This window comes from Protopterus annectens, chromosome 2.part0 (assembly GCF_019279795.1).
Source record: "Protopterus annectens isolate FY-2018-M chromosome 2.part0, PAN1.0, whole genome shotgun sequence".
NCBI classification, from domain to species: Eukaryota; Metazoa; Chordata; order Ceratodontiformes; family Protopteridae; genus Protopterus; species Protopterus annectens.
The window spans coordinates 236,988,645-237,016,144 of record NC_056728.1 but is presented as its reverse complement, the minus strand read 5'-3'; the positions used below and the strand labels follow the sequence as shown (position 1 = coordinate 237,016,144).

At 39.5% G+C, this 27,500-nt stretch overlaps 1 protein-coding gene across 3 annotated transcripts in view; it reads right to left on the bottom strand.

Annotated features, from left to right (window-relative positions):
* CCHR2.PART0H2orf80 (chromosome chr2.part0 C2orf80 homolog) overlaps positions 1-27,500 on the bottom strand; it is a 438,540-nt gene that overhangs the window by 403,993 nt on the left and 7,047 nt on the right. For 2 of the 3 annotated variants that reach the window (XM_044060703.1, XM_044060704.1), the window contains exon 2: positions 14,230-14,311. In XM_044060703.1, the coding sequence (XP_043916638.1) occupies positions 14,230-14,311 (82 nt within the window). Of the gene's footprint in view, positions 1-13,980; positions 14,053-14,229; positions 14,312-27,500 lie in introns of those variants that run through there. The other variant, XM_044060706.1, reaches the window with a different exon arrangement.

Genomic DNA, 27,500 nt, shown 5'->3' with positions numbered 1-27,500 from the left:
AATAATTAGCAGAGCATATAAAATATTGCATGATAGCTATAAGAATCAATCAGCAGAAGTTAGAAAGGACTGGGAAGAGAGACTGGATAAGCAATCACAAAGAAACAATGGGGTGATATATGTATGTATGTATGTCTCCCATATATGCATCAAAATCTAGAAGATTTAGGGCTTTGCTTGGAAATGTTTACATAGATATTTTTATACCCCAAGTAGACGCCGAAGAATTTTTCCTCAGGTAGACAGCAAATGTTGGAGGTATGATAGGGAAGAAAAATGTAATTGGCAACATATTTTCTGGGAGTGTAATGAGTTGACAGACTTTAAAGATTCCCTGCAAACTACTCGGTCAGAGATATGAAGTGAGCAAATTGGTATAACTAGGGAAATTATTTTTCTGAGCTATGACACAGAATCGGAACTGCCTAAATTTAGTAAGGCCTTGCTGAGTCTAATTATGGTGGCTGCCAAAAGAGCAATTGCTACAAAATAGAAATCAAAGTCTAAACCAACTGTACTAGAAGTAGCAAATATAGTAATAGACATAAAATAACTGGAAATGGGATCTTTAGAAAAGGGCAGGAGAAAATTACATAGGAAAAAATGGGAAATGTGGGAACAATGCATACAGGGGAGGAATGAGGTTTAAAAGAAAGCAGGACTTGAATGACCTGTGCAATGTTTGACTGACAATGATTGGATAGATTATAAGTGATGTACACTGTATAATGTTTGCAACTGAGATTATGTCAATATTGTTTGCTTTCATTTATATAAATATATGATTGCCTATGTCATAAGTGATAAATTAATAAAGATGTTTCTTGTTTCCAAAAAAAAAAAAAAACAAAGGTACAGAGGGTTGCAGATGGTGTAAGTTAAAAGGAGACCAGGAGAAAGTATCACAACAAAGGAGAATGCTGGTAAGACAAACCAAGCTAAGCTACATAAAGATAAGATAGAGATCAAGGAAGACTATCAAAAAGCAAAGTCTTCATAGATGAAAACACGGGAGAGGGTAGAAATCTGGGACAGAGGTTGGGCAGAGTGGGGGAACAGTGGAAAGACATTAGGAAAAAGAGGAAAGTGATGGAAAAGAAACTGACTGCCCTTAGGCAGGATAAAGTTTCTGGACCTATGGCCAACCTCCAAGAGTCCTCATAAATCTGGCTAGCTTGTTAACAGATCCTCTGAAAGAGATCTTAAGTATATTGCTCTCCAGTGAAGAAGTTTTTGAGGATTGGAAGACAGCAAGTGTGGTATCCTGATATAAAGTGTAGAGCAGGAAAAGTCCACATTAGCATAACAGCAATAGCAGGAAAGTCATGGAGAAATCCTGACAGAAAGGTTGTTTGTTTTCCTAAAGGACAATTGGCTCTAGGACAGCAACCAATTAGACTCATAGTCAGAAGAAGCTGTCAGTCAAACATGGATCCAGTTTTAAGGGTACAAATCAACTTGACAGTAGTGCTCTGGTAGTTATGGTCTACCTGGAGTTCACCAAAGTCTTTCATTCAGCCTCACACAAGAGGTTGATAGGAAGATTAGAGGGATTTTACACAGGACACAGACTAAGGAACTGGTTAGTTTCCGGGTTGAATAGTAGGAGGGTGGCAGTATTAGGAATAAGAAAGGTGACAATCAGACTACCCCAGGAGCCACTTCTGGGTCCTACACTCTGTAATGTGTTTGCTTCAGACACATCTAAAGGAACAGAGAAAAGGATAATACTCTGCACTGATGATAAACATATAGGTACAGTAGTGGAAGATGGGGAGAAAAGTCATATTTAAAAATGTTTCCCAAGCAGACAGAAAGGTTATAGTTGAGGTTCAATGCTGGAAAATACAAAGTATAACAGCTGGATCACAACAATGTGCTGTGAAGTATCAGCTGAAATGAGTGGAGCTTAGGATAACAAAGAAAGAACTGGATCTGGGGGTGTTAATCATACTTAGATTGGAGCACAATGAACAGAGTGAGAAAGCAGCTGCAAAAGCATCAGACAGAATGCTGTGGTGTATCCCTGGGCAGATGTATTCCAAAAAGCAAGGAAGTAACCAGTCCAGGCTACAGAAGTCTGGTCAAGCCAGATCATTATTTTTTTAATTTCTCCAACACTATTGGGTTTCTAATACTATGATGGGAATTGAGCCCATTCCTAAGTCAAAGTATGATTAAAGTTTATGAAATTAGTTATTGTTTTGATATTTGATATTAGCCAGAAGTGTTCTTCTCAATACCTACAATGTGGCCAGTAATGACACCTTCTGCAATTCATGTATTTGTAACATATCTAAATATGACTGTAAATTCTATTTTATAACACCCTTTGCTTCTACTACTATTGAAACTATCTGAGTATCCTTCTTCTATATTGCCCTTATTTCGACCTGTAAATCCTTGTATTTTATGACTTTGTGTCACCCTGTACGTAAGACATTGTAGTCAGTAGGTGCAGCAATTTCAGTGATTAATGCTTCTTTTGTCTTCTGTTCATGGACTATTATAACTGGCTTTCTCGAACTATTGGTAGTGGATGATCCCATGTGATATAAACTTCATCATTTTGTATAATGCTTTGTGGCTTATGTTTCCAAAGTTTTTCAGCTACTTCAATATTATAATGTTTGTACAATTCCCACTGCAACAGTCTTGCCACATTATTATGTTTTTCAGTAGACAGTCCTTCTGCCATTAGTATATCACAACCAGCAACAAGATATGTGACTGTTTTCAGTTCTGTTTTACAAAACCTGCATTTGTCTGTTTCTCCCACATGTTCAGTGGACTTTGTAAACCAACATGTACGCAGTTCACTATTCTGGGCCACCAATATTAACCTTTTGTGTTTTGCTTTAAATTCATCTCTCCTTAACCATACCTGCATTCAGTCATGATAGGCATGAGGTTGTTCCAAGAGTTTTCTGTGCTTGTAACTATATTTATGCATTTTCCACAGTTATTGCCTTCTCATCTGATCTTTCACCTTATATTCTTTCTTTTGTTTTTTTTTTGGCACATTCAGTTGCTGCCTGATTTTTACCTCCTTCTAGTTTGATTTTCATTCCCGCTTGACACCATATGCTTCTAGTAAACTAAGCAGGGAAGTCATCTTAGACTTACTCTTCTCATGTTTGAAAACTTTCACTGCATTTGGGTCTTGTGAGGTCAGCAGATATGCATGCAGTCCCACGACTATAGATCTATACATCTAATCAATTTCAAGGAAGCCCATACCTCCTTCAGAATAGAGACTATATAGTCTTGGTATACACACTGATTTTTTATAAATCATTTGATAAGCATGAAGCATCCTTCTTGTTTTCCTCTCCAACCGATCTAACACCTTTTGGGGCCAGTCAATCACTCCAAAACTGTAAGTTAGGACAGAAAAAGCAAATTGGTTTATAGCCTGGACTTTGTTCCTAGATGTCAGCACTGTTTTCAGTATTAATTTTAGTCTTCTAAAATATTTCTTACTAAGTTTTATTCACATTTGTTCATATTTTATTTTTGATCCTTCATCAATTCCCAAATGTTTATACACTCCCTCTTGCTCAGGTTCTTTTATATCACATTCCTGTCTTAGGCTGATGTTTTCTTGGTGCTGCAGCTTTCCTGCTTTAAGGGTTGCTTTTGCACATTTATCAAGAGCAAATGACATTCTTATATCATTTGAAAAAGTGTGACCCCTTGCAGTTGTGCTTTCAGTTCCTCATCTGATGAACCATACAGTTTTAAATCATCCACAAAAAATGATGAGAATTCTTTGTTGTTTTCTGGGAACCAAATTGTAGCCATGATCTAATCTGTTAAGTAGACCGCTTAATGTGTTAAGGACAAGACAAAAGAGCAATAATGACAAAGAGTCACCCTGGAATATCCCCCTTTGAATTTTTATCTCTGGAATAATAATTTGTCCTTTATCATAGCTTAACTGCAAAGTGGTTTGCCACTCTTTCATGGTTACTGTAATATAATCAATCAGTGTAGGGTGTATCTTATACATTTTTAAGCATTCTTTTATCCATGAATGTGGATACTATCAAATGCTTATTTATAGGCTATCCATGCCATACTTAGAGTCTTTCTCTTTTTACAGTTCTCCATTATGACTTTATTTAACAACAAATAATCATTTGTTCCATATGGCTTTCTTTTGTGACCCTTGTGTTCTATTGCCATAATTGAGTTTTCTTCTTCATGAATATAAACACTGTCAGCATCAATTCCAGTGCATAATATATATGTCGTCAGAAGACAAGTTATTGGTCTATAGTTTTTGGATAGCTTGCAGGTTTGCTCTTAAGTAGTATTGTTTTTCCAGTTGTTAACCAGAGTGACATCTGTTTGGGGTGTGCATATAAGTAGTTCTTACTCATGGTTAAATTTTCATGTGAAGATGTTAATACCTTTAGCCAGAAGTTAGGTACTACATTTGGGCCTGAGGTTTTCCAGTTTGGAGCTTTTCTTAACTTTGTTTCAGTCTCTCTGGCAATTACTTCATCCCATTTCATATGCTGTACATTTGAACTTCTTATTCTTTCTTTTATTTCTTCTATCCATTCAGCATCTTTGTTATTTTCTAAAGTATCTTCACAGATATGTCTCTAAAATGTACCTATTTCTTCTTTTTTGGTGGTGTTTCAATTCCTTTTGCCTTGTTTCCCAATTCTCTATAAAAGTTTTCGAGTCATTAATAAATTGCTTATTTTGTACTTTTACTTTTCATTTTTCTGCATATCTTCTACGTTTTTCTGCCTGTGCTGATATTTTTAGTTTATTATTTGTGATAGTACACAATAGATCCTGATCTTTTCTGATACTGTGTGTTGCTTTTATCATGTCTATCATTCTGAGTATTTTTGTTGATCTGTTCCCTCTTCTATGCTCTTCTAACAGTGACACTTCTTGTTTTAATTGCTTTATAGTGTTCGCTATTCGATACTTCCATGATGGCATTTGATTTCTCCCCTTCCTTTCCCTTACTGCCCTGTGTTTTTGTGGAAAGACTTTATCTGTTATTAATTTAGCTGCACAGTAATATAACCTATTTACTTCTGTAATATTGCATGAATCTTTACTTCTCTAGTACTGCATGAATCTCTATGAACAGTCCTAATTACTGTGCTCAATTCATTTCTCAAGCTTCTAACTTTTTGGGTTTTATTAACTTTCTGTAGTGTATTTCTTTCATTGATCTTAATATGTCTGTCCAAAGCAACTATCCTCTTAGATCATTTTCTTCTAAATTGAGGGCACATTCTTTGTTCTCCATTTCCTGTGGGCATCCTACAGAAAGTTCCGGAGCATCTTCCTGTGCCACATTCTCTTCAGCTTCATCCTGTGTCATCCATTGCTCTTTCATATGGGAACTCACTGGCCTATCACTCCAGAACATTGACTGAGTCAGGGTCACCACGGCCTCCTCTTCCTTCCCTTGTTCTACAACTCCAACTGAATGTTTGTACTGGTTTCTTATGGAAACTCCAAACTATCTTCATATGGAAACTGCTCAGATGTTTCCTGTTCCACTGGTTTCTCCTTAATTTGGGGAACCATTGCTCTATCCTGCTGTGATGTTATCAGAGTTAGATTTTCTACACTAAATCCTTCACTTCACAGGTAACCCATAACCTCAGTTTCCTTTTCTTTAACTTCTGTATTACTAATCCCCTTTTCTACATTTCTCTTTGTTTTCTTATTTTAACATTGTTAAATTTTCTATATCTGGATGACTTTGCCTGTATTTCTCTTCAAAGATCTTTGGTGCTGCTCTTTTTGTGTTGATTAGTTTTGCTTTATCCTTTGCATAGATATTGCACAATATTAAATCTCTTTTTCTTTCCTATGTCCATATTTCCTCTTCAGATGTCTCCTGCTCCTCCTGTTTCTCCTTACTTGGGGGACTTGTTGTTCCATCATGCAGTGATATATCCTGGGTTAGATTTTCTACACTAAATCATTCACTTTGCAGGTATTCCATAACTTCAGCTTCTAGTTTTTAACTTATACTTTACTAATGTTCTGTTCTACATTCCCTATTTGTGATCTTATTTTTGTATTGTGAAATGTTCCATATCTGGAGGCCTTTGCCTGTATTTCTCGTTGAATATCTTTGGGGCCTTTTTTTGTATTGATTAAGTTGGATTTCTCCTTTGCATGAACATTGCATCATATCAGATCTCTGTTTCTTTCCCATGCTCATATGGGAAATAAAAATCTCTAGATTTTGTTCTTTATATTTTTGACTTCCTCAGTCACTTCTTTTTCCAAATGAGTCAAGGTATCTTGGTCTATATAATGTTTTTTATATATGCTGTTGTTATTGTTGCCTCTTTCGACTTATCCCTGCCAGGGGTCGCCACAGCGGAACTCCAGTCCGCTAATGTTTGGTAGTGGATTTTTACGTGCCGAGTTACCAGCCCTGACGCACAACCTTCAACGAAGGCACGCCCATTCACGCATACCTCCACACATAAGACGCTCTTGCTGAGAATCGAACGTGACAACGTCTTGCTGTGAGGTGACAATGCTACCACAGCACCGCTACCACGGGTATAATGTTTTTCATATATCTGTTGTATTAATGAACATAAATTTTTATTTGAAGCTTCTGACAGTTTTTGTGGAAGTGCTTTCTTTCCTCTAATTATTCTCTTAATCTTTTTGTGTATCTTCTGTCTGGAAATTCGGGGCTCTTGCATAATAGTAGCAATACATAATTTCTTTCTTATCCTCAATAGTCCACTCATCATCTTTATGGCTCTTTTTTGTGATTTTTGTGGACTACTACTTTCTTATACACCAGAGGGGTCCATCCTCCCCCTGAGCCTGGCCTAACCCCATTGTAGGAATGTTTCTGTGTCTTGAGGACTCTACACTGTCATTCTTTCCAGTCCTGGCACCAGTGCACCTACCAGGATTGGGCACTTTTTTTTATACTAGGTCTTGTGCACCCAGCTATCTTTTTTATTTTTAACCTACTTCTGTCCATGATATATGCTATATAAAATAAAGTCTATATATTAGTATTGTCTTTGTAAGATTTTGTGAAAAACAGGGTCCATCCTGTGAAGGTTCTCACCAAGACTAAGGGGTGAATTTAATTGCAGCAATATTACTCCCCTTTGCTTGCTGATTTGTAATCTCTCCATTTGGACCACTAATGTGCAGCTGAGGATGTCCTACAAAGATAAGGGGCATCAGGCAGAAGTTAAGGGGAAATCCCTTCAGAAAGTGCAAGGGATGGAGAGGAAAAGAAATGACCAACAACACTGTCTGTGTTCTCAATGCAGATGAACAAAGATTGGCAGGTTGCTATATAAGAGAAGAAAATCATGTCAGGGAGATGTGAAGAAGTCATATTGAACAGCAAGGATGGAGGCAGCAATAGGAAACAGGCTGCACAATGTGTAGATTAATTTCCCCGTAGATTTCCAAAAGTACTTCATCACAGAAAGGGTTGTGGACTCTACAGATGCAATCTACAGAGACATGCTAAAAGGCTTGGGGCAGGTAGAGAAACAGAGGGGATACAGGTAAAGATGGAAGGGGTGTGGTATGTTACATGCACTTAAACGATTGACTACAGCACACAAGATAGGCTTATGGTTTCCTTATGTCATTGCGCAAGTACAATTCAATATAAAGTACCTTTATAAAGATGATTTAATAAAATATAATTCTATAATTTACTGAGTTTATGTCTGTCCCTTAAAGTGAGAAAACAAACTTTTCATTTTCTTGCTCTTTATCATTATTCACTGTAATTATGTACTTATCTAGCTGCCTTTCTCTGTGTTTACTTTACTCCATCTGAAACCTATTGGTATTTCTTTTCTTTGAGCGGGTATTTTAGCCTGACAGACCCAGTAAATATTAGTAGTGCTCAATCACTTTCAAATTGTGAATGCCCTCCCTTCTTCGGCCTGACTTAATTGGAGGCATGGCATTCCCCTAGATCCTCCCACAAGGGCCTCCTGTGCTGCTGAAATTAGTATTGTGGGGATAAAAATGCTGCAGAGAGAGAGGTCTACTGGTATTAGATGGAGCAGCATCGGTGTCACACAGTAACCTGTACATTGCCATTTCACGCATTCTTTTCTCAACATCTGCCTTCCAGTTTAGTTGCATACATTATCATATAGAGTATCATTGTAGATTTGACCTTTTATATCATAAACTTTGTTTCCTTGCCAGACCCCATGAAAAGACACATAAAATATTGAAAGCTAAAACTATGCCTAGCTGCTCTTTCCCGACAACAAACAAAGGTACTTAGAACTGTAGTATCTGTACTCAGCTTTCCATGTGAAAAGCTGTTTATGCATTAGTGCCCCAATGTATCTCTCCATGAACAGACATGTCTACATGCAGAACTCACTGCACATAGATGCCTGTGGCAGAGATGCCTGCATGCAGTTCTCCTCTCTCTTGCACAAGATATGTCTATGACACCAGTGCTCACATGATGTTATGTCTACATGGAGATGTCTATGACACCAGTGCTCACATGCAGCTCTTTCTGCATAGATATGTCTATGACACTAGTGCACACATGCATGTCTCTCTATACAAAGATATCTAGGGCAAAAGTGTTCACATGCAGTTCACACTGCACAGATATGTCTATGATACTAGTGCTCACGTGCAGCTCTCTCTTCACATAAATGTCTATGACACTAGTACTCACATGCACCTGTATCTGCACAAAGTTCTTGTTACACAGATATATCTATGACAACAGTGCATCTCTCCCTGCACAAATGTGCACAGTTCTCACTGCACAGATACGTCAGTGACACCAGTGCTCACATGCAGCTCTTTCTGCATAGATATGTCTGTGACACCAGTGCTCACATGCAGCTCTCACTGCATAGACATGCCTATGCACTAGTGCTTACCTGCAGCTCTTTCTGCACAAAGATATCTATAACACCAGTGCTCACATGCAGCTCTTACTGCATATATATGTCTATGGCACCAGTGCCACATGGAGTTCTTACTGCACAGTTATGTCTATGACACTATTGCTCACATGCAGCTCTCACAGAACAGATATGTCTATGAAATCAGTGCTCGCATGCAGCCATCTGCCTGTAGATGTTTATGGCATGAGTGCTCATATGCAGTTATTGCTGCACAAAATGGTCTATGACACCAGTGCTCACATGCAGCTCTCACTGCACAGAAATGTCTATGACACTAGTCCTTACATGCAGTTCTCTATGAATGGAGATGTCTATAACACCAGTGCTTAAATGCAGTTCTCTCTGCATGGAGATGTCTATGACACCAGTGCTCATATGCAGTTATCGCTGCACAGATATGTGTAAGACACCAGTGTTCACATGCAGCTCTTCCTGCACAAAGATATACAGTTCTCACTGTGCAGATATGTACATAAGACCAGTGTTCACATGCAGTTCTTGCTGTACAGAGATGCACAGTTCTCACTGCACAGATATGTCTGACTGACATCAGTGCTTACATGCAATTCTCACTGCACAGATATGTCTATGACACTAATGCTCACATGCAGCTCTCTCTACACAAAGATGTCTCTGCCACAAGTGATCACATATAGTTCTCTCTGCACAAAAATGTCTATAACACAACTGCTCAAATGTAGATCTCTCTGCATGGAGATGTTTTTGACACCAGTGTTCACATGCATTATTCTCTGCATGGAAATGTGTAAGACACCAGAGCTCACATGCAGTTCTCACTGTACAGAGATGTGCATGACACCATTGCTCACATGCAGTTCTTACTGCAGAGATATGTATTTGATACAAGTGTTCACAAGCAGTTCATTTTGCACAGATATGTCTATGACAATAGTGCTTACATGCAGTTCTCTCTTCATGGAGATGTCTATGACACCAGTGCTCAAATGCAGCTCTCACTGTACATAGATGTCTATGACACCAGTGCTCAAATGCAGCTCTCACTGTACAGAGATGCTCATGACACCAGTACTCAAATGCATCTCTCACTGTACAGAGATGTCCATGACACCAGTACTCACATTCAGCGCTTGCTGTACAAAGATGTCCATGACACCAGTGCTCACATGCAGCTCTCACTGTACATAGATGTCCATGACACCAGTGCTCAAATGCAGCTCTCACTGTAAAGAGATGCTCATGACACCAGTACTCAAATGCATCTCTCGCTGTACAGAGATGTCCATGACACCAGTACTCACATTCAGCGCTTGCTGTACAAAGATGTCCAGTCTCAGTCACCCTCTTTTTGCATTTGTCAAGAATACAAGAATGTCTATGACTGGGTGATTGGATGACTAAGAATCTGGTTCCAACTTGATGTCCGCGTTTTTTGTAATATAGTATGTCAGATGTCAGGGATGCTTAGTGCTTACAGATGGGGAGACAGTTGAGTATATGTCGATTCTTGGGTAGTTATATATAATGAACACTTGCGTCTTGATGGTTTTCATGGTACCAGGCTGCAATAGCATAACAGCATGTCTTTCAGTCTGTGTGTTCACAGACGTTTGATTTCGTGGATCCCGCTGAGGTGGAGTAGCGGTTGATTATGGTTGCTGGACATGGAGGGCAATTCTGAGAGACTTTCAAGTATGATATGCTAATGGTTGCAGCGAGGTATTGACAGCTCACTCTAGTGTCTTTTTATATTGAGTGAAGATTTGTTGATGGATTTTATAACATCATGATTTTTAATCCAGGGAGATAGTGAACATGACGTCAGCATGAGCTGCCAGGATACATACATACACCTAGTGACTTATATAGAGTGTCAGGTTTCGGTTATTAGGTGGCGATTTTAGACAATCTCGAAGGAATTGTTGAGTAAGGGGATGCGTGATCAATGCTTTTGTTTATTCATATATTTTTCGCTGCTGCCTATGTGCATATTTTTGTTGCTATGTTTATGCACTTTCACTCTTTGACAGCGTTTATATTGGCAGATACAATTCGCATTTTTAATGTAGCATGATGAGCTTTTAACGAGGCTCCATCGAGACTACAAACAGCGTTAGGCATTGCATTTTATGACATGTTACCGTTTTTATACGAATGTATGTTTGATGCTTGAGAAAGTTTTAACATAAGCTTTAACATAATTCTTGATATCAAGTTCTACTTATGTCTGTTGTTGCTTTATGCCATTTCTATATATTCTAGCTGTTGGTTGAGTAGCTTTGAAGATGATGAACAGTGCAATAGATGTTTTCAGCATTTGAGAACAGATTGCTTATTTGATTAATCAATTATTCAATTGTTCAATCAGCTGTATATTTCATTGAAGAGGTGTGTCTGTTTTAGAGTATATAAGTACTGCATTGTAGATTTTTATTTTGTATTAAGGATCTGAAGAAGCGTGTTTTACACGCGAAAGCGCTTGTCCGATTAAAGATTATCTGATTTTATCCATTTATTGTGGTGGTCCGTTCCAGTTTGTCCTGAGTCACTGCACAGATATGTCTGACTGACATCAGTGCTTACATGCAATTCTCACTGCACAGATATGTCTATGACACTAATGCTCACATGCAGCTCTCTCTACACAAAGATGTCTCTGCCACAAGTGATCACATATAGTTCTCTCTGCACAAAAATGTCTATAACACAACTGCTCAAATGTAGATCTCTCTGCATGGAGATGTTTTTGACACCAGTGTTCACATGCATTATTCTCTGCATGGAAATGTGTAAGACACCAGAGCTCACATGCAGTTCTCACTGTATAGAGATGTGCATGACACCATTGCTCACATGCAGTTCTTACTGCAGAGATATGTATTTGATACAAGTGTTCACAAGCAGTTCATTTTGCACAGATATGTCTATGACAATAGTGCTTACATGCAGTTCTCTCTTCATGGAGATGTCTATGACACCAGTGCTCAAATGCAGCTCTCACTGTACAGAGATGCTCATGACACCAGTACTCAAATGCATCTCTCGCTGTACAGAGATGTCCATGACACCAGTACTCACATTCAGCACTTGCTGTACAAAGATGTCCATGACACCAGTGCTCACATGCAGCTCTCACTGTACATAGATGTCCATGACACCAGTGCTCAAATGCAGCTCTCACTGTAAAGAGATGCTCATGACACCAGTACTCAAATGCATCTCTCGCTGTACAGAGATGTCCATGACACCAGTACTCACATTCAGCGCTTGCTGTACAAAGATGTCCATGACACCAGTGCTCACATGCAGCTCTCACTGTACAGAGATGTCCATGACACCAGTGCTCACATGCAGCTCTCACTGTACAGAGATGTCCATGACACCAGTACTCACATGCAGCGCTCACTGAACAGAGATTTTCATGACACTATATGATGCCCCTGCACTGGCCCAGTAATCAAGGAGCCTCAATCCTCTCCACTAACACAAGTGAGTGACGTGCACATTGGGAAGGTGACAAGTACACACACAGTAAAGTACAATTTCCCTTAACAGCACACAGAAATAACAGTCAGTCTGGGGCTGGTTTCTCCCTCTCTCTCCAGATCCCCAATAAGACTCCCCACTGGCTATAGGGTTAAGGTCTCAGCTGAGTGGTCAAGCCAAAACCTCCAGCACCCTCTCTGTCCAATCAGTGTTTCGTATCCATGCCCAAGTAGATGACACACACACACACACACACACACACACACCTTGAGATTTGATTTATATACAAACACACAGACACTTCTGGGGAAGGCTGGCACAGGTTCTAACTATGCCCCCTTCTGCCCTGACTATAAGGTAGGACCAGTTGCCACCAACCACTCTTACTTATCAGTTACTAATAAGGCCCTTCTTAAAGGGTGAACAATTGTACTGTGTAATGTTACTGTTATCCAAATGGTAAGTGTGTCCAAGACTAAGGCTATTTAGGAGTGGCCTATACAGTGTCACCAAATGCATATGCAAGTACTTATAAGAGCTTAAATATCTCTATACAAAATCAGCCACAGTTAAAAAGTTTAAATATATTTAATGATAAATAATAAAAGCAAAAGACAATACTCATTAACTCAACACAGTGACAACAGAGTTCAGAATCACATGAAATATTTTAAAACAACATTGCAGAACAGTCTCTCATAAATACAGAAAACATCTAGTCTACTCTTGTTATATTTCTGTCTATCTCTAAGAGATACTATGCTCTAAATGTCTTACTTACAGAGCCAGGCAGATATTGATGAGAAGCTCTGAAGAGATGTTTACAGGTAGAGAACAAAATACAAAATGCACAGACTTTCTCTCTGAAATAGTTCTTAAATTAATAATACACATTACTGCTGGGTCATCTCAGATTACATCATTCTTGTTTCCTCTGTCCTTAGTTTCCAGGCTAACAGGAACTTAAAATTTAACATGTCTCTGTTAAAAATACTTATCTCTCAGAAGTTGACACTTATCTCTTCGAAGCTTGCCTGGAACTGGGAATCATAAGATTGTTAAATACTTTTACCCTTGAAACCTATATTTATCTCTGTCTCAAGCAATTGAAAGAAGCTCTAGCTGTAGACTTTCTGTCTCTTAACTGAGATCAACTAACTTTATACACATCGTAAAACTCTCTATTTTCTTAAGAGTTTGCAAGTTAACTCTGTATATTCCAGCCTTTACCATCAACACATACATTTACATAGGCATGTAGTTTATACACATTTCTGCTCTTTTCCAGCAGGTTACACTGTGGTTACAATCTTGAAGCTCAGTACAGAACATATAGTTTAATCATAACATATAGTTCTCTTACATTTGTAAAACAAGTCTGTGGATCATATTAACATTTACAAATGACACAGGATTATTTACAAAATTCTATCTAGCTGGGCTGGCAACCTTCACACACCAGTACTCACAAGCAGCTCTCAGTGTACAGAGATGTCCATGAAACCAGTGCTCACATGCAGCTCTCACTGCACAGAGATGTCTATGATACCAGTGCCTACATGGAGCTCATAATACTTACACTATCACTATTTCTGCATTTGCTGACCTTCCACTGCATCTCAGCAATTTTGGCTCTCAACCCTGGTCATCACTGCAAAAACAAAGTGATCATTCCTGTATTTAAAATGAGCTCAAAATATAAACAAGAAATAAACTATCAGTAATAGAGGCAGGATGTTTAATTATGTCATTATGAGTTCTTTGTGCTGTACGTCTGTGGTACAAGTTTTGAGTTTTCAGTAATGGTGGTTTTATTATTTTTTCTTACCATCTCATCAATTACAGTTAACTTCTTTTCTCCTTTTGGGTCAAACTCATTTTCTCGAAGTCTGATGCCAATGTAATCTCTTCTGAGTAGGGAAAATAAAAAGTTCAGGATTACACATCAGACATGCAAAGGTACAAGGAAGCAATCAATACAAACTAGATAATATTTTATCTTGCATTTAAAATTACAGATAGAAAACAGAAGGAAGAAAACATATTGTGTCTTTAGTTAAAAGTCTTTGAAACCAGCTTATGCGAATAGTACTATTCAGTAAGTAACATCCTGTTAGTATGTCTCACAACATCATACTTGTGACATTACACAGAAAATGATAATATGCAAACTGCAAATGAAATATATCATTTATTTGAAAGTATGTAAATGGGCAGGGTACATCAACCCAGGTCTGCTTGCTGATGTATCAGGGAAAAGGGTTGAATGATTCACACCACAAATTTAAAACTTGTCTTATAGGTTCATAGGTTCATAGGTAGGTACTAGGCTATCGGCCCAAGGGCCTACGTAGCCAAGCCAACAAGGTTCCCTGGCTTACGCCACCCAAGAAAGTTATTTTCCTGTGCCACTGTCATGCAGAGACACAGAAGTGATCCCCGGGGTGTATTTCCTATTTCCCATCCACTCATTAAGATTTTTCTTGAAGAGTGCTAATGAAGAACTTTGCTTGACATAGATGGGTAGCCTGTTCCAGAGTATGGGAAGTCTCTGGGACAGGAGTCTATCCCTCCAGCATGTCCTGTTTATTGTGGTGACAAGGTTTATGTCCCTAGAGCATGTAGCTTGGAGGGATTGGGATTTCTTTAGGTGTAGCATGTCCAACAGCTCTGGGTTTGACATAGCTTTATATGTTAGGCAGAGATCACCTCGGAGTAAGCGATATGCTATGGAGTAAAGCTGGAGTTTTTTGAGGCGGTTAGTGGAGGGCATTTGTTTGAGGCCAGTAATCCTCTTAAAACATCTTAAAACCACTTAGTTGGTTTATTGAGAAAGTATTTAAATAAATTCTTCCAGGACCAAACCTGCATTATTTGATACTTCAGCCAAACTATTGTGTTCATTACAGAGTTGGCAGATACTCCCAACAGCCAAAAAGTTAATACAGAGAAGTTGTAAAATAGCTAAAGTATCTGGGACCCTGGTTAGACCAAATGTTCTTACAGCAATTGGATACCCTATTTACTAAGATCCTCCCACAGATGAGATGTTTACACCCCAGTTCACACCTACTCACCTCCTCTACCCGGCTACTGTTGTTAAGTGTGTCTTCTGTCACTGTCTCTGAATATATGAATTCCCTCTTTTCTGCCCATTTTAATAGTCTATTCTGTAGGTCTACAGCACTCAGTGTGAAAAAAGTGCTTTCAGATATCCAAGGAATAGTTAGTCATATTCTTAGAAGAAGAAAGATGAAGGCACAGAGGTGCACACTGTATAAGGACTTTACGTAGAAGCATTGCAACCTGCAGAAGTGGAACCTTCACATGCTGTGGAAAGCTGGAATGAAGTGTGAAGGAAGAAACAGAAGAAGTACTAAGCAAGGAAAGCTTAGTGGTGAAGGATGAGGGACATAAGAAGGCAGTTTCTAGCCCTAGATCAGCATTTGGGTGAAATAGACCCCACCGAGCTTGGGGTTACAAGACAAAGGAAAGGAGAGGAGTAGATACAACAGGAACTAGTGGTATGCACTTCACAGAGGTATATGTTCTGAGATAAGACAAACACAGTACAAAACATGATAAAATATGTAATTATAACTACCATTCAGGTTTTATATCATTCAGGTTAGTAGCTGCCTAAGAACTTTAAAAATGAAACCATCTTATCTACTGTGACAGCTGGAATTTTGCATATTTCTTCTTCTATAGACAGCAAAATTAAGCCTGTTGCTAAGTTGCCAACACACAAGAAAGAAGGGTAATTTCAAAAGGAAGTAGTTAGCATACTGAAAACAGGGTTACACATATTGAAAACAGGGTTGCATTATATCACTTTTTTGCTTGATGGTGAAAGGAGACATTAAGCTTGTTCAGTCTGCCCATTTAACTGCCTTAACATTCTATTCATCCTACATCCTCATTTTTCCCTATCCCTTACCCATTTTCTACCTGTCCCACACCCTCTTGAATGTTTTCAAGGATTCTGTCTTCAGTACCCATTCTACTAGTTCCTTCCATGGTTCCACAACCCTCTCTATGAAGAAGTATTCTGCAGAGCCAGGAAGCAGATGGTTAAGTCACATCATGGCAGCAGTCAAAGAGGACAAAGTGATCTCCTGATGTCCTTCCTTATCACTGTTGCAGTATTCCTTCCTAAAGGGATCATGTACCGAGGATAGCCATACTTCTGGCCAGCATATCAAAGCCATAGCTCCATCCAGGAACGTACATCAGACATATGTTCTACATTCAGGTTGCAAGGTGCATAAGTGACATACAAGTGCTTAGTCCTCAGAACTTCTTTGTTGCCAGTCTGAACACCACCTTTTTGAATTTGGTCTATGAAGATGATCTTTGTGTTGTCTCAGCTACTGAGCCTATAGCACATAAGTAGCCAATAGAGACTTTTCCTTCTTTCTTTTTGTTGGGTTACCATTTTACATGTCATCCAGAAAGGGGAAGTGGAAGCGTGAGAAGCACATTCCCCATAAATATAGAAACAACAAGTGTCTTTTCTGCCTAGGTGCAGATCACAATCAAGCTCAGTGGGCTATTTGTCAGGCTTTTGTACCCAAGACTCTTCATAGCCATTTGTCCTCCCTTTCTGTTTACTTACAGAACCAACATTTGAAGTTGTTAGCTGAGGGAACTATGACATCTGATTCTGGCCACCCAGATGTTCAGCCACCTCTTAAGAAGAAGTCTAAAAAGATACATTTGGAGACTTCTACTGACAAACTCTACCAGACATCTTCATCAGGTCAGATGAAGAACCCAATGACTATCCACTTCTGACATCGTGTCCCCCTGTTGTGACCCAGTTAGAGGCTGACACAGGGTTGGTTTCTCGCACATCCACCAAGGCTGAACATATGTCTGTTACAGATGAGAAGGGGGGGTCCTTGGCTGATTATTTGGAAGGGCCTAAGGAAATTCTCAGATACTGCTTAGAGACAAAGTTACTGGTCCTCTCATTGATGTCAGGCAGGGCTCTGAACCACCTAATCTTGTTAGGGCTGAGGTTCCTCTAGAAAAAGAAAAACAGAAGTCCAAGCATGTAGCTCCTGTAGCCAAAGAACCCCATAAAGAGTGGCAAGATTCCACTCAGGGTCTTTTTTAAGGCCTTAAAGCCCCCCCCCCTGGGTTATCTATTTCATCTGTTGTTCCTTTTTCTTTTACTCCCTCTAAAAGGCTTAGGAGTCTAACTCTTCTGATGAAGATATGGAATTGGATCACAGGGAATGGTCCCTAGCATATTCTTCTCAAAATCATTCCCCTCTTGCTTTAGAGTCAGAGGATGATGATACTCTTTCTCCAAATTCACATATTAAGGAGTTTTCTTTCAAGAACAACACTGTAAAAATGATGAAGCACTTGCAGTGGGAGAGTTCGCAAATGTCTGAAGTTCAAAGTAGGTATTATGCCCTCTTACAGATGGACTCTCCCAGGCTTTCTGCAGTCCTTCCTATACTGGAAGCCCTTCACGACACTTTTTCTGCAGCTTCCAGGCACCTGAATCCCTATCCCTGTTCCTAAGAAACTAGATAGGTATTTCAATGTGCCTGATGCTGAAAAGTTCTAATACAAGAATCCCTCTTCTAACCCTGCAGTCATTTCTCTTTTTGCTACTACACCTTCCAAATGACTGTCTTCTTCCAGACTTCTTCCTTTCGATAAGGGCAGTAGGGCTAGTGACAGGTACCGGAAAAAAAGTGTATACCTCAGCCACCTGGGTTTTCAGAGCCATGATCTACCAGACCCATATGACCAGTTAGGAGTTGGCTCTTCTATTTACACTTGGAGGTGTTTTGACTGACATGCCTGAGTTCAAAGCTAAGACTTCTGCTATTTCTTTATTGAGTTCTGCTTCTCAAGTAGCTCATCATTCTAACAAAAGCCACTGTGATACTGCTAATGCATCTTCCCAGGATGCTGCATCTGCTTCTGTTATACACAGGTACTCCTGGCTTAGGTTACAATCTCTTCCTGAAGACATAAAAGCCAAGTTGCTGGATTCTCCCTTGGACACTCATGATCTGTTTTAAACCTTAGAGAATAAGGGGAAGGTTATGCAAGATTTCAAACAGATTTTTCTTTCCCATATCCCTAAGTTTCAAAGGACTTATCATTCTAAGTCCTCATTTGTGTGTAGGCAGCAGAAGCCTCCCCCTAAGGGGCAAGAGATTGTCAAAAAGGGTATTTCCTCATAAACCTGCTCAGGATTCTAGCGGTCAGAAGTCCTCCTTCCCTGACAAATCTGCTTCTACTTGACATTCATCATTCCATGCCCTTAAGCCAGGTTCTTCTTTCCTTCCAGTTAACTCTGTCCTGTCCCATCTGGCATCAGATCAGCATGGATTCATGGGTTCTTTCTATAATACAAAAAGGTTACATCATGGTTTGGAAATCCCTTCCACCCTTTTCATGGACTCCTCAACCCCCACATTGCCAACTTCCTCATTTTCCTCCCATTCTTCAGGGCCTTTTAGTTCAGAGAACTTCTCAGGAAGGAGGTCTCTTGGAGGCCCATTCTGGATCTTTCTGCAATTCTGAAACACTTTACCAAATGTCTGGAAACAGTCAAAGCTTACTGCAGACTACTTGATGTCTAGATGTTTTCTGTCAGGATGACCTTCTCATTCAAGCTCCATCCCAGCAGCTTCTTCTTCAGAATCGCGACTTCACTATGCTTCTGCTTCAGAGTGTGGAGCTCACACTCAGTCTCAGCAAATCTGTTCCGACCCCTTTACAGGACCAAGTTTTCCTGGGATGCACAATTTTGGTTCTGCCTATTATGGCTTTTCTTTCTCCTCTTCCTCTTCCCAGGGTCAACTTCTTGACAGCTTTCTTCCAGTCTTTTCTTACAAGTTGTGTCTGCAAGAGAGTTTCCACAGGTAATGGGGTACATAGCTTCCACCATTTCCATGGTTCCTTTTGCTAGACTCCACAAGAGGAAGCTTCAGAGGTATCTAAAGAAAATCTGGCTTCAACACTGACATCCTCTGTAGCTTCCCATTCCTCTCTTGCTACTGAATCAAAGCCTACCCTTTCAAACTCCTTCTCCCACTCAGGAGGTGTATACAGATGGTTCAGATCTAGGTTGGGGGGATTCTTCCAACAATATCATGAGCCAGGGAATATGATCTCTCCAAAAAATAGAGAACCACATCAAAATCAAAGAGATAAGAAGTCTGCTTTTGTTCCTTCAAGCCTTGCATTCCCTCTGGGCTCCAGGTCCTCTTTGAGTTTACACAGGCAACACCACTGTCACATGGTATATAACAAACACGGAGTACAAAGTCACACCACCTTTGTAGATTAGCTCTTCTTGTTTGTTAGTTTGCAATCAGCCATAATTTGATCCTTCAGGCTTATATTCCCTTAGAGTACAGGCTTGTGACATACAACCTGTGCAGATCCAGGGTAGATCTTAACAAATGGATGTTTTACAAAGAGGTCTTCCTGGACATTATCCTGTCCTTCAGTGGGGTACTCCTCAAGCAGATCTGTTTGTCTCTCTTCTGAACTGGCAACTTTCCAGGTTCTGTTCCAGGGTGACAACTCCTCTGGTTTGGAATGGGGATGCCATTCTTTTTCTTAGAAAGGGATGTTTCTGTATGCTTATCCCTCTCCTCTTCTGTTGCCCAATGTCTTACACAAGATCATGTGGGACAGACCGAAAATGTTGTTGGTGACAACCATTTGGCCTAGACAGCATTGGTTCCTCCTTCTGTTTCATCTGACCATGGACAATCATCACAAGTTACCTCACAGGATGGCTCTCCTCATACAGAACAAGGACTCCCTCATTCACTCTCATCTGCTCACAGTAGTGCAAGGCAATAGGGGCAACTGCTCTGGGTGCAAAGTGTTGGGGGGGTGCGATCAGCTGCCTATCATCCTGATTGCTGCTTAATGCAATACCAGCTTTTAATAGCTGGTATTGCATTTGCATTTAAACCTGGGCACTATAGTGCTCTGTGTGTGGTCTAAAGTGTAGCAAGCAGTTTGCTACAGTTTAAATATATATATATATATATATATATATATATATATATATATATATATATATTTTTTTTTTTTTTTTAACTAAAACCTGATCATTGTAGCACTCCATGCAAGTTATAAACTGTGGCAACTGCTTGCTACATTTGTAGCAAGCAGTTTGCTACAATTTAAAAGAAAAATAAATGATTTTGTAATGTGAGAAGAAGAATGGTTGGGGTCAGGGAACAGAAACGGGACCTGAATAGCAGGGGCAGGAGGCATCTTCTCACTTGGTTGGTGTACCAGTTGAAGGAATAGATGTTTTTTTTAATTTTTTTGTCTTCGTTTGAAGAGCTGAGGGGGTGGGGTGCTAGTTCATGGGACCAGCCTGGTTGAGCCAGCTTCACTTATGTCTGCTCACTATACATTTGATTCTTTGGTGATAGAGTAGTGATTCATTTTCAACATCAGTTTTCTGAAGGCATGCTTCAGATTTTTGCAGGAGACCAGAAAACCTACTGCTAGAAAATATTATGTTGCTAAGTGTAAAAGATTTTCTTATAGATGGCATGCATAGGACCCTCTTTTAGTGTGTATTCCTCCTGTTCTTTCTTATCTTTGTGAATTGATCAGTTTTAAGCTGTTACACTCAACTATTAAATATATTTTTTCAGCCATTTATGCTTCTTTCCCTTTGGATATATCAGTTTCCTTTAGATTTTAAGTTAAACAATTTTTAAAAGGCATCCTTCATATTAGGCCCATGAAAAAGCCCATTCCACCTTTTTGGGACCTTAATTTTGCTCTGAAAAAGTTGACTCATCCTTCTTTTCAACCTGCAGCTTCTTCTCCTTGGCAATTATGTACTTGGAAGAGTGTTTGCTGATGGCCCTTACTTCTGCTGAGAGAGTCTCTGAACTCCAAACCCTCAAAGTAGTTCCTTCTTTTTTGTTTTTTTTTCACAGAGACAAAGTTTCTCTTCACACCACTCTTTCTTTTATGCCCAAGGCAGTCAATAATTTCCCCTTAAATCAGTCCATTCACTTTATTTCTTTTTTCCTTTCACCTCAGAATTCTGGTGAGAGGATTCTACATACCTTAGATTTGCACAGACAGCTAAGATATTATGCAGATAAGACTAAGGATGTTAGGAAATCTGAAATTATTTTGCTTCTTTCACACCAAGCAATTGGATTTGGCTGTTTCTAAGCAAACTTCCTCCCCTTTGATTTCTAGGACTACCTTTTTTGTTATTCTCTTCATAAATATCTCCTTTAGTTCATGCTCATTCTACCAGGGTGGTAGTCTCTTCTGGTACTTTTTTTTCAAGGCTCTGGATGCTAGATCCATTTGGAAGCTGCTGCTAGGTAGGCAGGATAGGGTCATAGCTAGTTTCATAGATTAGTACTAGACTAACTGCCCTTGTGGGTCATTTTAAGGCTAGCCAATTACCCCATGTGAGAATCAAACCCTGCACCTTGTGTCTGTAAGGTAAACACCTTAACTATTATGCCAACCTTCTTCTGTACTTACTTTTACTACGTGCTATCAGTTAGATAAAGTGTCTAGGGCCATAACTGGTTTTGATAGGGCCATCCTGATTTTTTGGAGGGTTCTTCAGTTGCTTCCTCCTCCCATCCTCTACAGTAGCTTTTGTACTTTTTTCTTTTGAAAGGAATACTGCAACAGTGGTAAGGAAGGACACAGTACAATTTTGTAAGAACATGCCATAACAGTAGATGTCCTTCTTTTCACTGTTGCAGTATTCTGGCCCTCCCTCCTCCCCCCTCTTGGTTTCTGTTTTTTTGCCCTCTGGTCCTTCTTTCTCCCCTTTCTGGATGCACATGTTCTTCTTTTTTATTCATCCTGGGTTGCTTTGGTTTGGTTCTCCTAGGTCAATTCAGTTCTGAGGGCTAGGTGCTTGTAAGTCATTTATGTACCTTACATCCTGGACATAGAACATATGTCTGACATACAGCACCTGGAAGGGCTTAAGGCTTTGGTATGCTGGCTGGATGTTCAGCTATCTTCAGTAGGATATCTCTTTAGTAAGGAATACTAAAACTGTGGAAAGTAGGACATCTAATGTTATGATAAGTTTTTACACAACTGTACTATCCTTGCCTTTGACGTTTTAGGCAATGAATACTTTCTGTGGGAAGGTTACTAGAACAGAACAGCCATGGTTCAGTCTCAGAATAGACATGGACATCTCTAGGGAATCATGCAGAATAGAATTGTCTGATCAAATGTGACTGAAGGATGATACCTAAGGCAGAGTGGAACTCTGGGTCAAATGATGAAGAAGATATAGGGATGACACAGGTCACTTCACAGCTGCTGTAACTACTACTTATGTGAGGGGTATAAATGTAACCCATAACCAATGCTCATCAAGGTGCCCGCAAAAGACAGTTTTCCAAGGGACCACTTACATTCTACCGACATCTGTATAACTATATGAAAATACACGTTCCCACATCTCCATCCTCCCATTCAGGAATATCCTTTGAACTGCACAATGACAGATATTGGAGAATGACTATTCCCTAGTTAAGTTACTTACTAAAACAAGGGAAGATGAAGTGGGTGAGTGGTCTTGTCAGTTCCAAAATAGAGTGCTGAGTGTGATCTGTCACATCGTTGTGACAACATTGTCCTTCACATAGCTCTCAGCCTCCCACCACCAGAATCAGAGACAAACTCAAACATATTCAGGCACAAAGGACCCATATCAGTGGCACCTTTTAATTTCTAGGATTTAGAAAACTGGTAAAGAGCACATGAATTCACATGCATTTCTTGAAGCAAAAGAAGTCTGGAGCTGTAATGCATGTCATTACGTGATGATCATCCAACATCTTTTTCTCAATGTATCACTGATCTTAATATCAAAAATATGAGACAAAATTGGGGACATCCCTGAAAAGTGGAGACAGTTGAGAGGCATGGTCCTTAATCAGCTGTTTTGTTTCCCTCTTGCAACATATTTATTTTTAGTTATTAAAATCCTTCTGTAACAATAGTTATTAGGTAAATATTGCACCACACTGACCTGCAATTAACTTAGCTTGGTTTTCCTGTTTTCTTTTTAGCAGCTGGCTTAGTCCAGTTTTTCTGACTCTCAACCTTGCATTACTTTGTGTCTATCCCTTCCCCCACCTTGAACCTGCACACCTCCCCACCCACTCCTGCTTAATTACAGAGGTATCAAATAGCCTGATGTAGAAAGGTACCATCTTTTGACTTAGCTTTTCTGCCTTGCTTCATAGGAATCCCCAGTAGTGTGCTCACATGTAAGTACTACCTGGTATTGTTTTTGTTTGTGACTCTTACTGCTATTTTTGAGAAGTCTCACACATGGTATGTATTTTTTGTCATGCATATTTCTGGCTGGTAACAGCTCTATCTGGCCACTTATTTTCTGGAGTTGCATTTCAAGAGCATTTTGTTATTTTTTCTTTTACTCTATTTGCCCTGCATATGAGTGTTTTTTTTGCGCCAGTATAGAATTGTATTTACATCATTTTGTGACTTTAAATAACAGGTAAAAAGCTGCTTTATTCAATAATGTGAATACTGTCACCTGATATGTGCACTTTTAGATCAGTAACCTGTTTGGCAATTAGAGTAGAAGTTATTGTAACCTCCGAGGGATACAACAGACTCTGTGTATCTGCATAACATCACTGTTATTTCTGACTGTTAGCTGGAGAACCTAGTGTCTTAGTAGTTACTTGTTTCTGTAGCACACCACTGATTCCTGACTTTTAGTGCAGAATGTTAAATTGTGTGTAGCATCTTAGAAGTTACTTGTTTCTGTAGCATACCACTGTTGGTCCTGACTTTTAGTGGAGAATGCTAAATAGTGTGTAGCAGCTTAGTAGTTACTATTTTTGTCTTCATAACCTTTATAACAATACATAATAGTGTTGTGTATGTTATAATAGCTTGGTATCAACTGCAGTTACCTTTTTGTTTTTTTTATTCTCTGCTATCCTTGCATTTTGTGTTCATAGAATTGTGCTGTTTCTTACAAGGTATGCTGCTCCTCCCCCCTGTATTCTCTATCTTAGTTACTTGGTAATCAGAGTGTTTTAAAACTTCAGACCTAATATTTGTCTCATTCTCCTTTTTACTTCCAGTCCCCTTAGCAAAAGTTACATCCTGTGTCTTGGCCAACCTCCAATCAACCCAAGTCTGTCTCGTTGCCCTGCACTGTGAGACCCTGTGTCGGTGGAACACTAAAGTGCATTCAACTACACTAGTGTATGTTAGAGTTGTATTTAATTTGTCCTCCAAACTGAAGACTGATTCCCCTTTCACTGTACACGTGCACACTACTGGTCCACCCCCCCCCCCATTTCTCTCTTTCTATAGTACTCCTAGATCAATTAATTAAAACTACTTTCTTTTGGAAAAAGTTTACCTATGTACCTGCAGCCCATACTTCTTTTTGTTTTTCCCTGCAGAAGTGGTGGTCCTTTTCACCACTCTGTACTAGATTAGTAGTATAACATTTGTAGTTATTAGGTAAATACTGCACCACACTGACCTGCAATTAACTTAGCTTGGTTTTCCTGCTTTCTTTTTAGCAGCTGATGTAGAAAGGCACCATCTTTTGACTTAGCTTTTCTGCCTTGCTTCATAGGAATCCCCAGTAGTGTGCTTGCATGCAAGTTGCCCACTGCCCTCTAGGTGGCTCCATACTATTAGTGCATCTAAGTGCCCCACCTGCCCATTAGGTTGCTCTATACTATTAGCTTTAGGGTCTCTAAATCCCTTTACCTCTTCTTCATTGAATCCCCCTAACACAATTCTTATTCATCTCTTTGTTATTGTTCTCTCTCACACTGTGGTCCCAGTATAACCATAGAAATATTTCCTTATATCACTCTGCTATAATCCCACTTATTTTTTAAGCCTCTTACCTTCTTATTTATCTCAACACACTTACCTTCAGACTTCAGCACTCCACTGATTGTTCTCTTCGATCTTCTTCTTCTTTTGGCTCTACCTGCTCCATTTGCCCTGCAGGCTCACTCTGCTCCTCTACCCTGCCCCCAATTCCCACCCACCCCCAGGTGTCCTACACTTATTATCACCTTGCCACTCCCCCTCATCTGACACCACTTCCACTCATCAGAATCAATCAGCATTAACCAATCATTCACAGGACCCAGCCCTATTACTCCAACTCTCTCCAGTCTCTCACTATATGCTAATTATAAACACCCCAACTCTATTTTAAACAAGCATTACTCAAATACCCCTACAATGCCTCCACATACTTTTAATAACTCTTCAAACTCAAAGCCTATTTACTGCCTAATTCCCCCACTTATAATTCTCTGTCTTCTCTTAGCCTATGAATACCAACCCCTCCCTGGCACCCACTACCCTAGAACCCAAACCAGTACTACTAATCGGCCACATAATTCTAACCAACCACTACCCCACCTCTCATCAAACTTCTAATGCAAAAACTCAACATCCAATTCGAGCTTCATATATTAATCCTAGAACTAAATACTACCACAAACTCTTATTAAAACTCCAGAAACTTGCTGTTAGATTACTACCTAACCTCATAGTGGATGGTGACATCCACCCTAACCCAGGTCCAACCCCAACTGTAACTGTCAGCCACACAAATAACACCCATACTAGCCTACAAAACTCAAACAACGCCCACAACTCACTCCTAATGTGTCACCTAAACATTAGAAGTATAAACAAGAAAATTCACTACTTACATGCCCTCTTAGATGTCCACTCCCCTGATATACTATGCCTTACCGAGACCTGGCTCAAGCCTACTACCATTGATAATGAGATTATAACCCCAGGGTACAATATATTAAGACTTGATCGCATCTCTAAGAAAGGAGGGGGGGTAGCCATCTTGTATAAATCCACTCTGGAAGTATCCAAAACTAGTACCCTAAATGCCTTGTTTACTAACAATGCAGAAATACTCATCACAAAGGTCCAACTCAACAAACGCAAATCTATAAACATTGCATGTATCTATATTCCCCCAGGTGACAACACAAATAGCTTGGAGGGTATCCTACAATGGCTCTCCACTAACTGCCCCCAGGAAACTATTATTCTCAGGGATGTTAATATCGACTGGAATACTTGCTCTTTAGACTTCCCCTCCACCCATATAAATTTGCATGGCTTTTCCCAGATGATATATTCCCCAACCAGAATCAATAAGTCTAATAAAAAGAAAGTATCCTAGACCGAATATTAATAAACAACCTACCCCAGATATATAAAACAGGCACCCTACCTGAGCACTTTAGTGATCACTTCCTGAACTATATAATCAGGAAAAGAAATGACATCCCTCAACAATCTTCATTTAAAACCATTAGAAGTTGTAAGAACTTTATTCAAACTAAATTTCAGAATGATCTTAACACATGTGACTGGCCCAACCTAAGGCTACTTCCACTAGATGAAGCGGTCTCATACTTTAACTCTACATTTCTTGCTATCTTGGATAACCATGCTCCCCCACGCACTATCAGAACCAATAACAGAGTAGCACCATGGCTGTCCAATGATACAAGACAAAAAACTATTAGCAGAAACAAAGCATGGACCTCCTGGAGAACCACTAAGTCCCCAAAAGACCAACTTATGTATAAACAGCTGAGAAATGATGTAAAGACGTCTATTATGCTAGACAAAAAGAATTACTACTGTAATCTGCAACAAAAGCACCAAAATCAACCACAAAAATTCTGGTCAGACATAAACAAACTTCTTCACCCAGGCCAATCAACTACCTTAACTACCCCCTTAACTACCCTCCAACAACCTCCTAAAATTGTTGCTAACACCTTTAACACTTTCTTTACAGAAGCTGTGCAATCCCTAGCCAGTAAGCTATCTCCCTATACCCCAAGTACCACCAACCTCAAACCTGATAATAAGATCCCCTTTAAGCTTGATCCAATACCAACATCTTTTATTAAGTCTCTACTTAAAAAACTGAAACCCACCACCTTTTCAGCAGACCTACTACCTGCAGAATATCTCCAAAAAGGCACTAATAAAATAGTATACTCCATATCAATTTTAATCAACAGAACT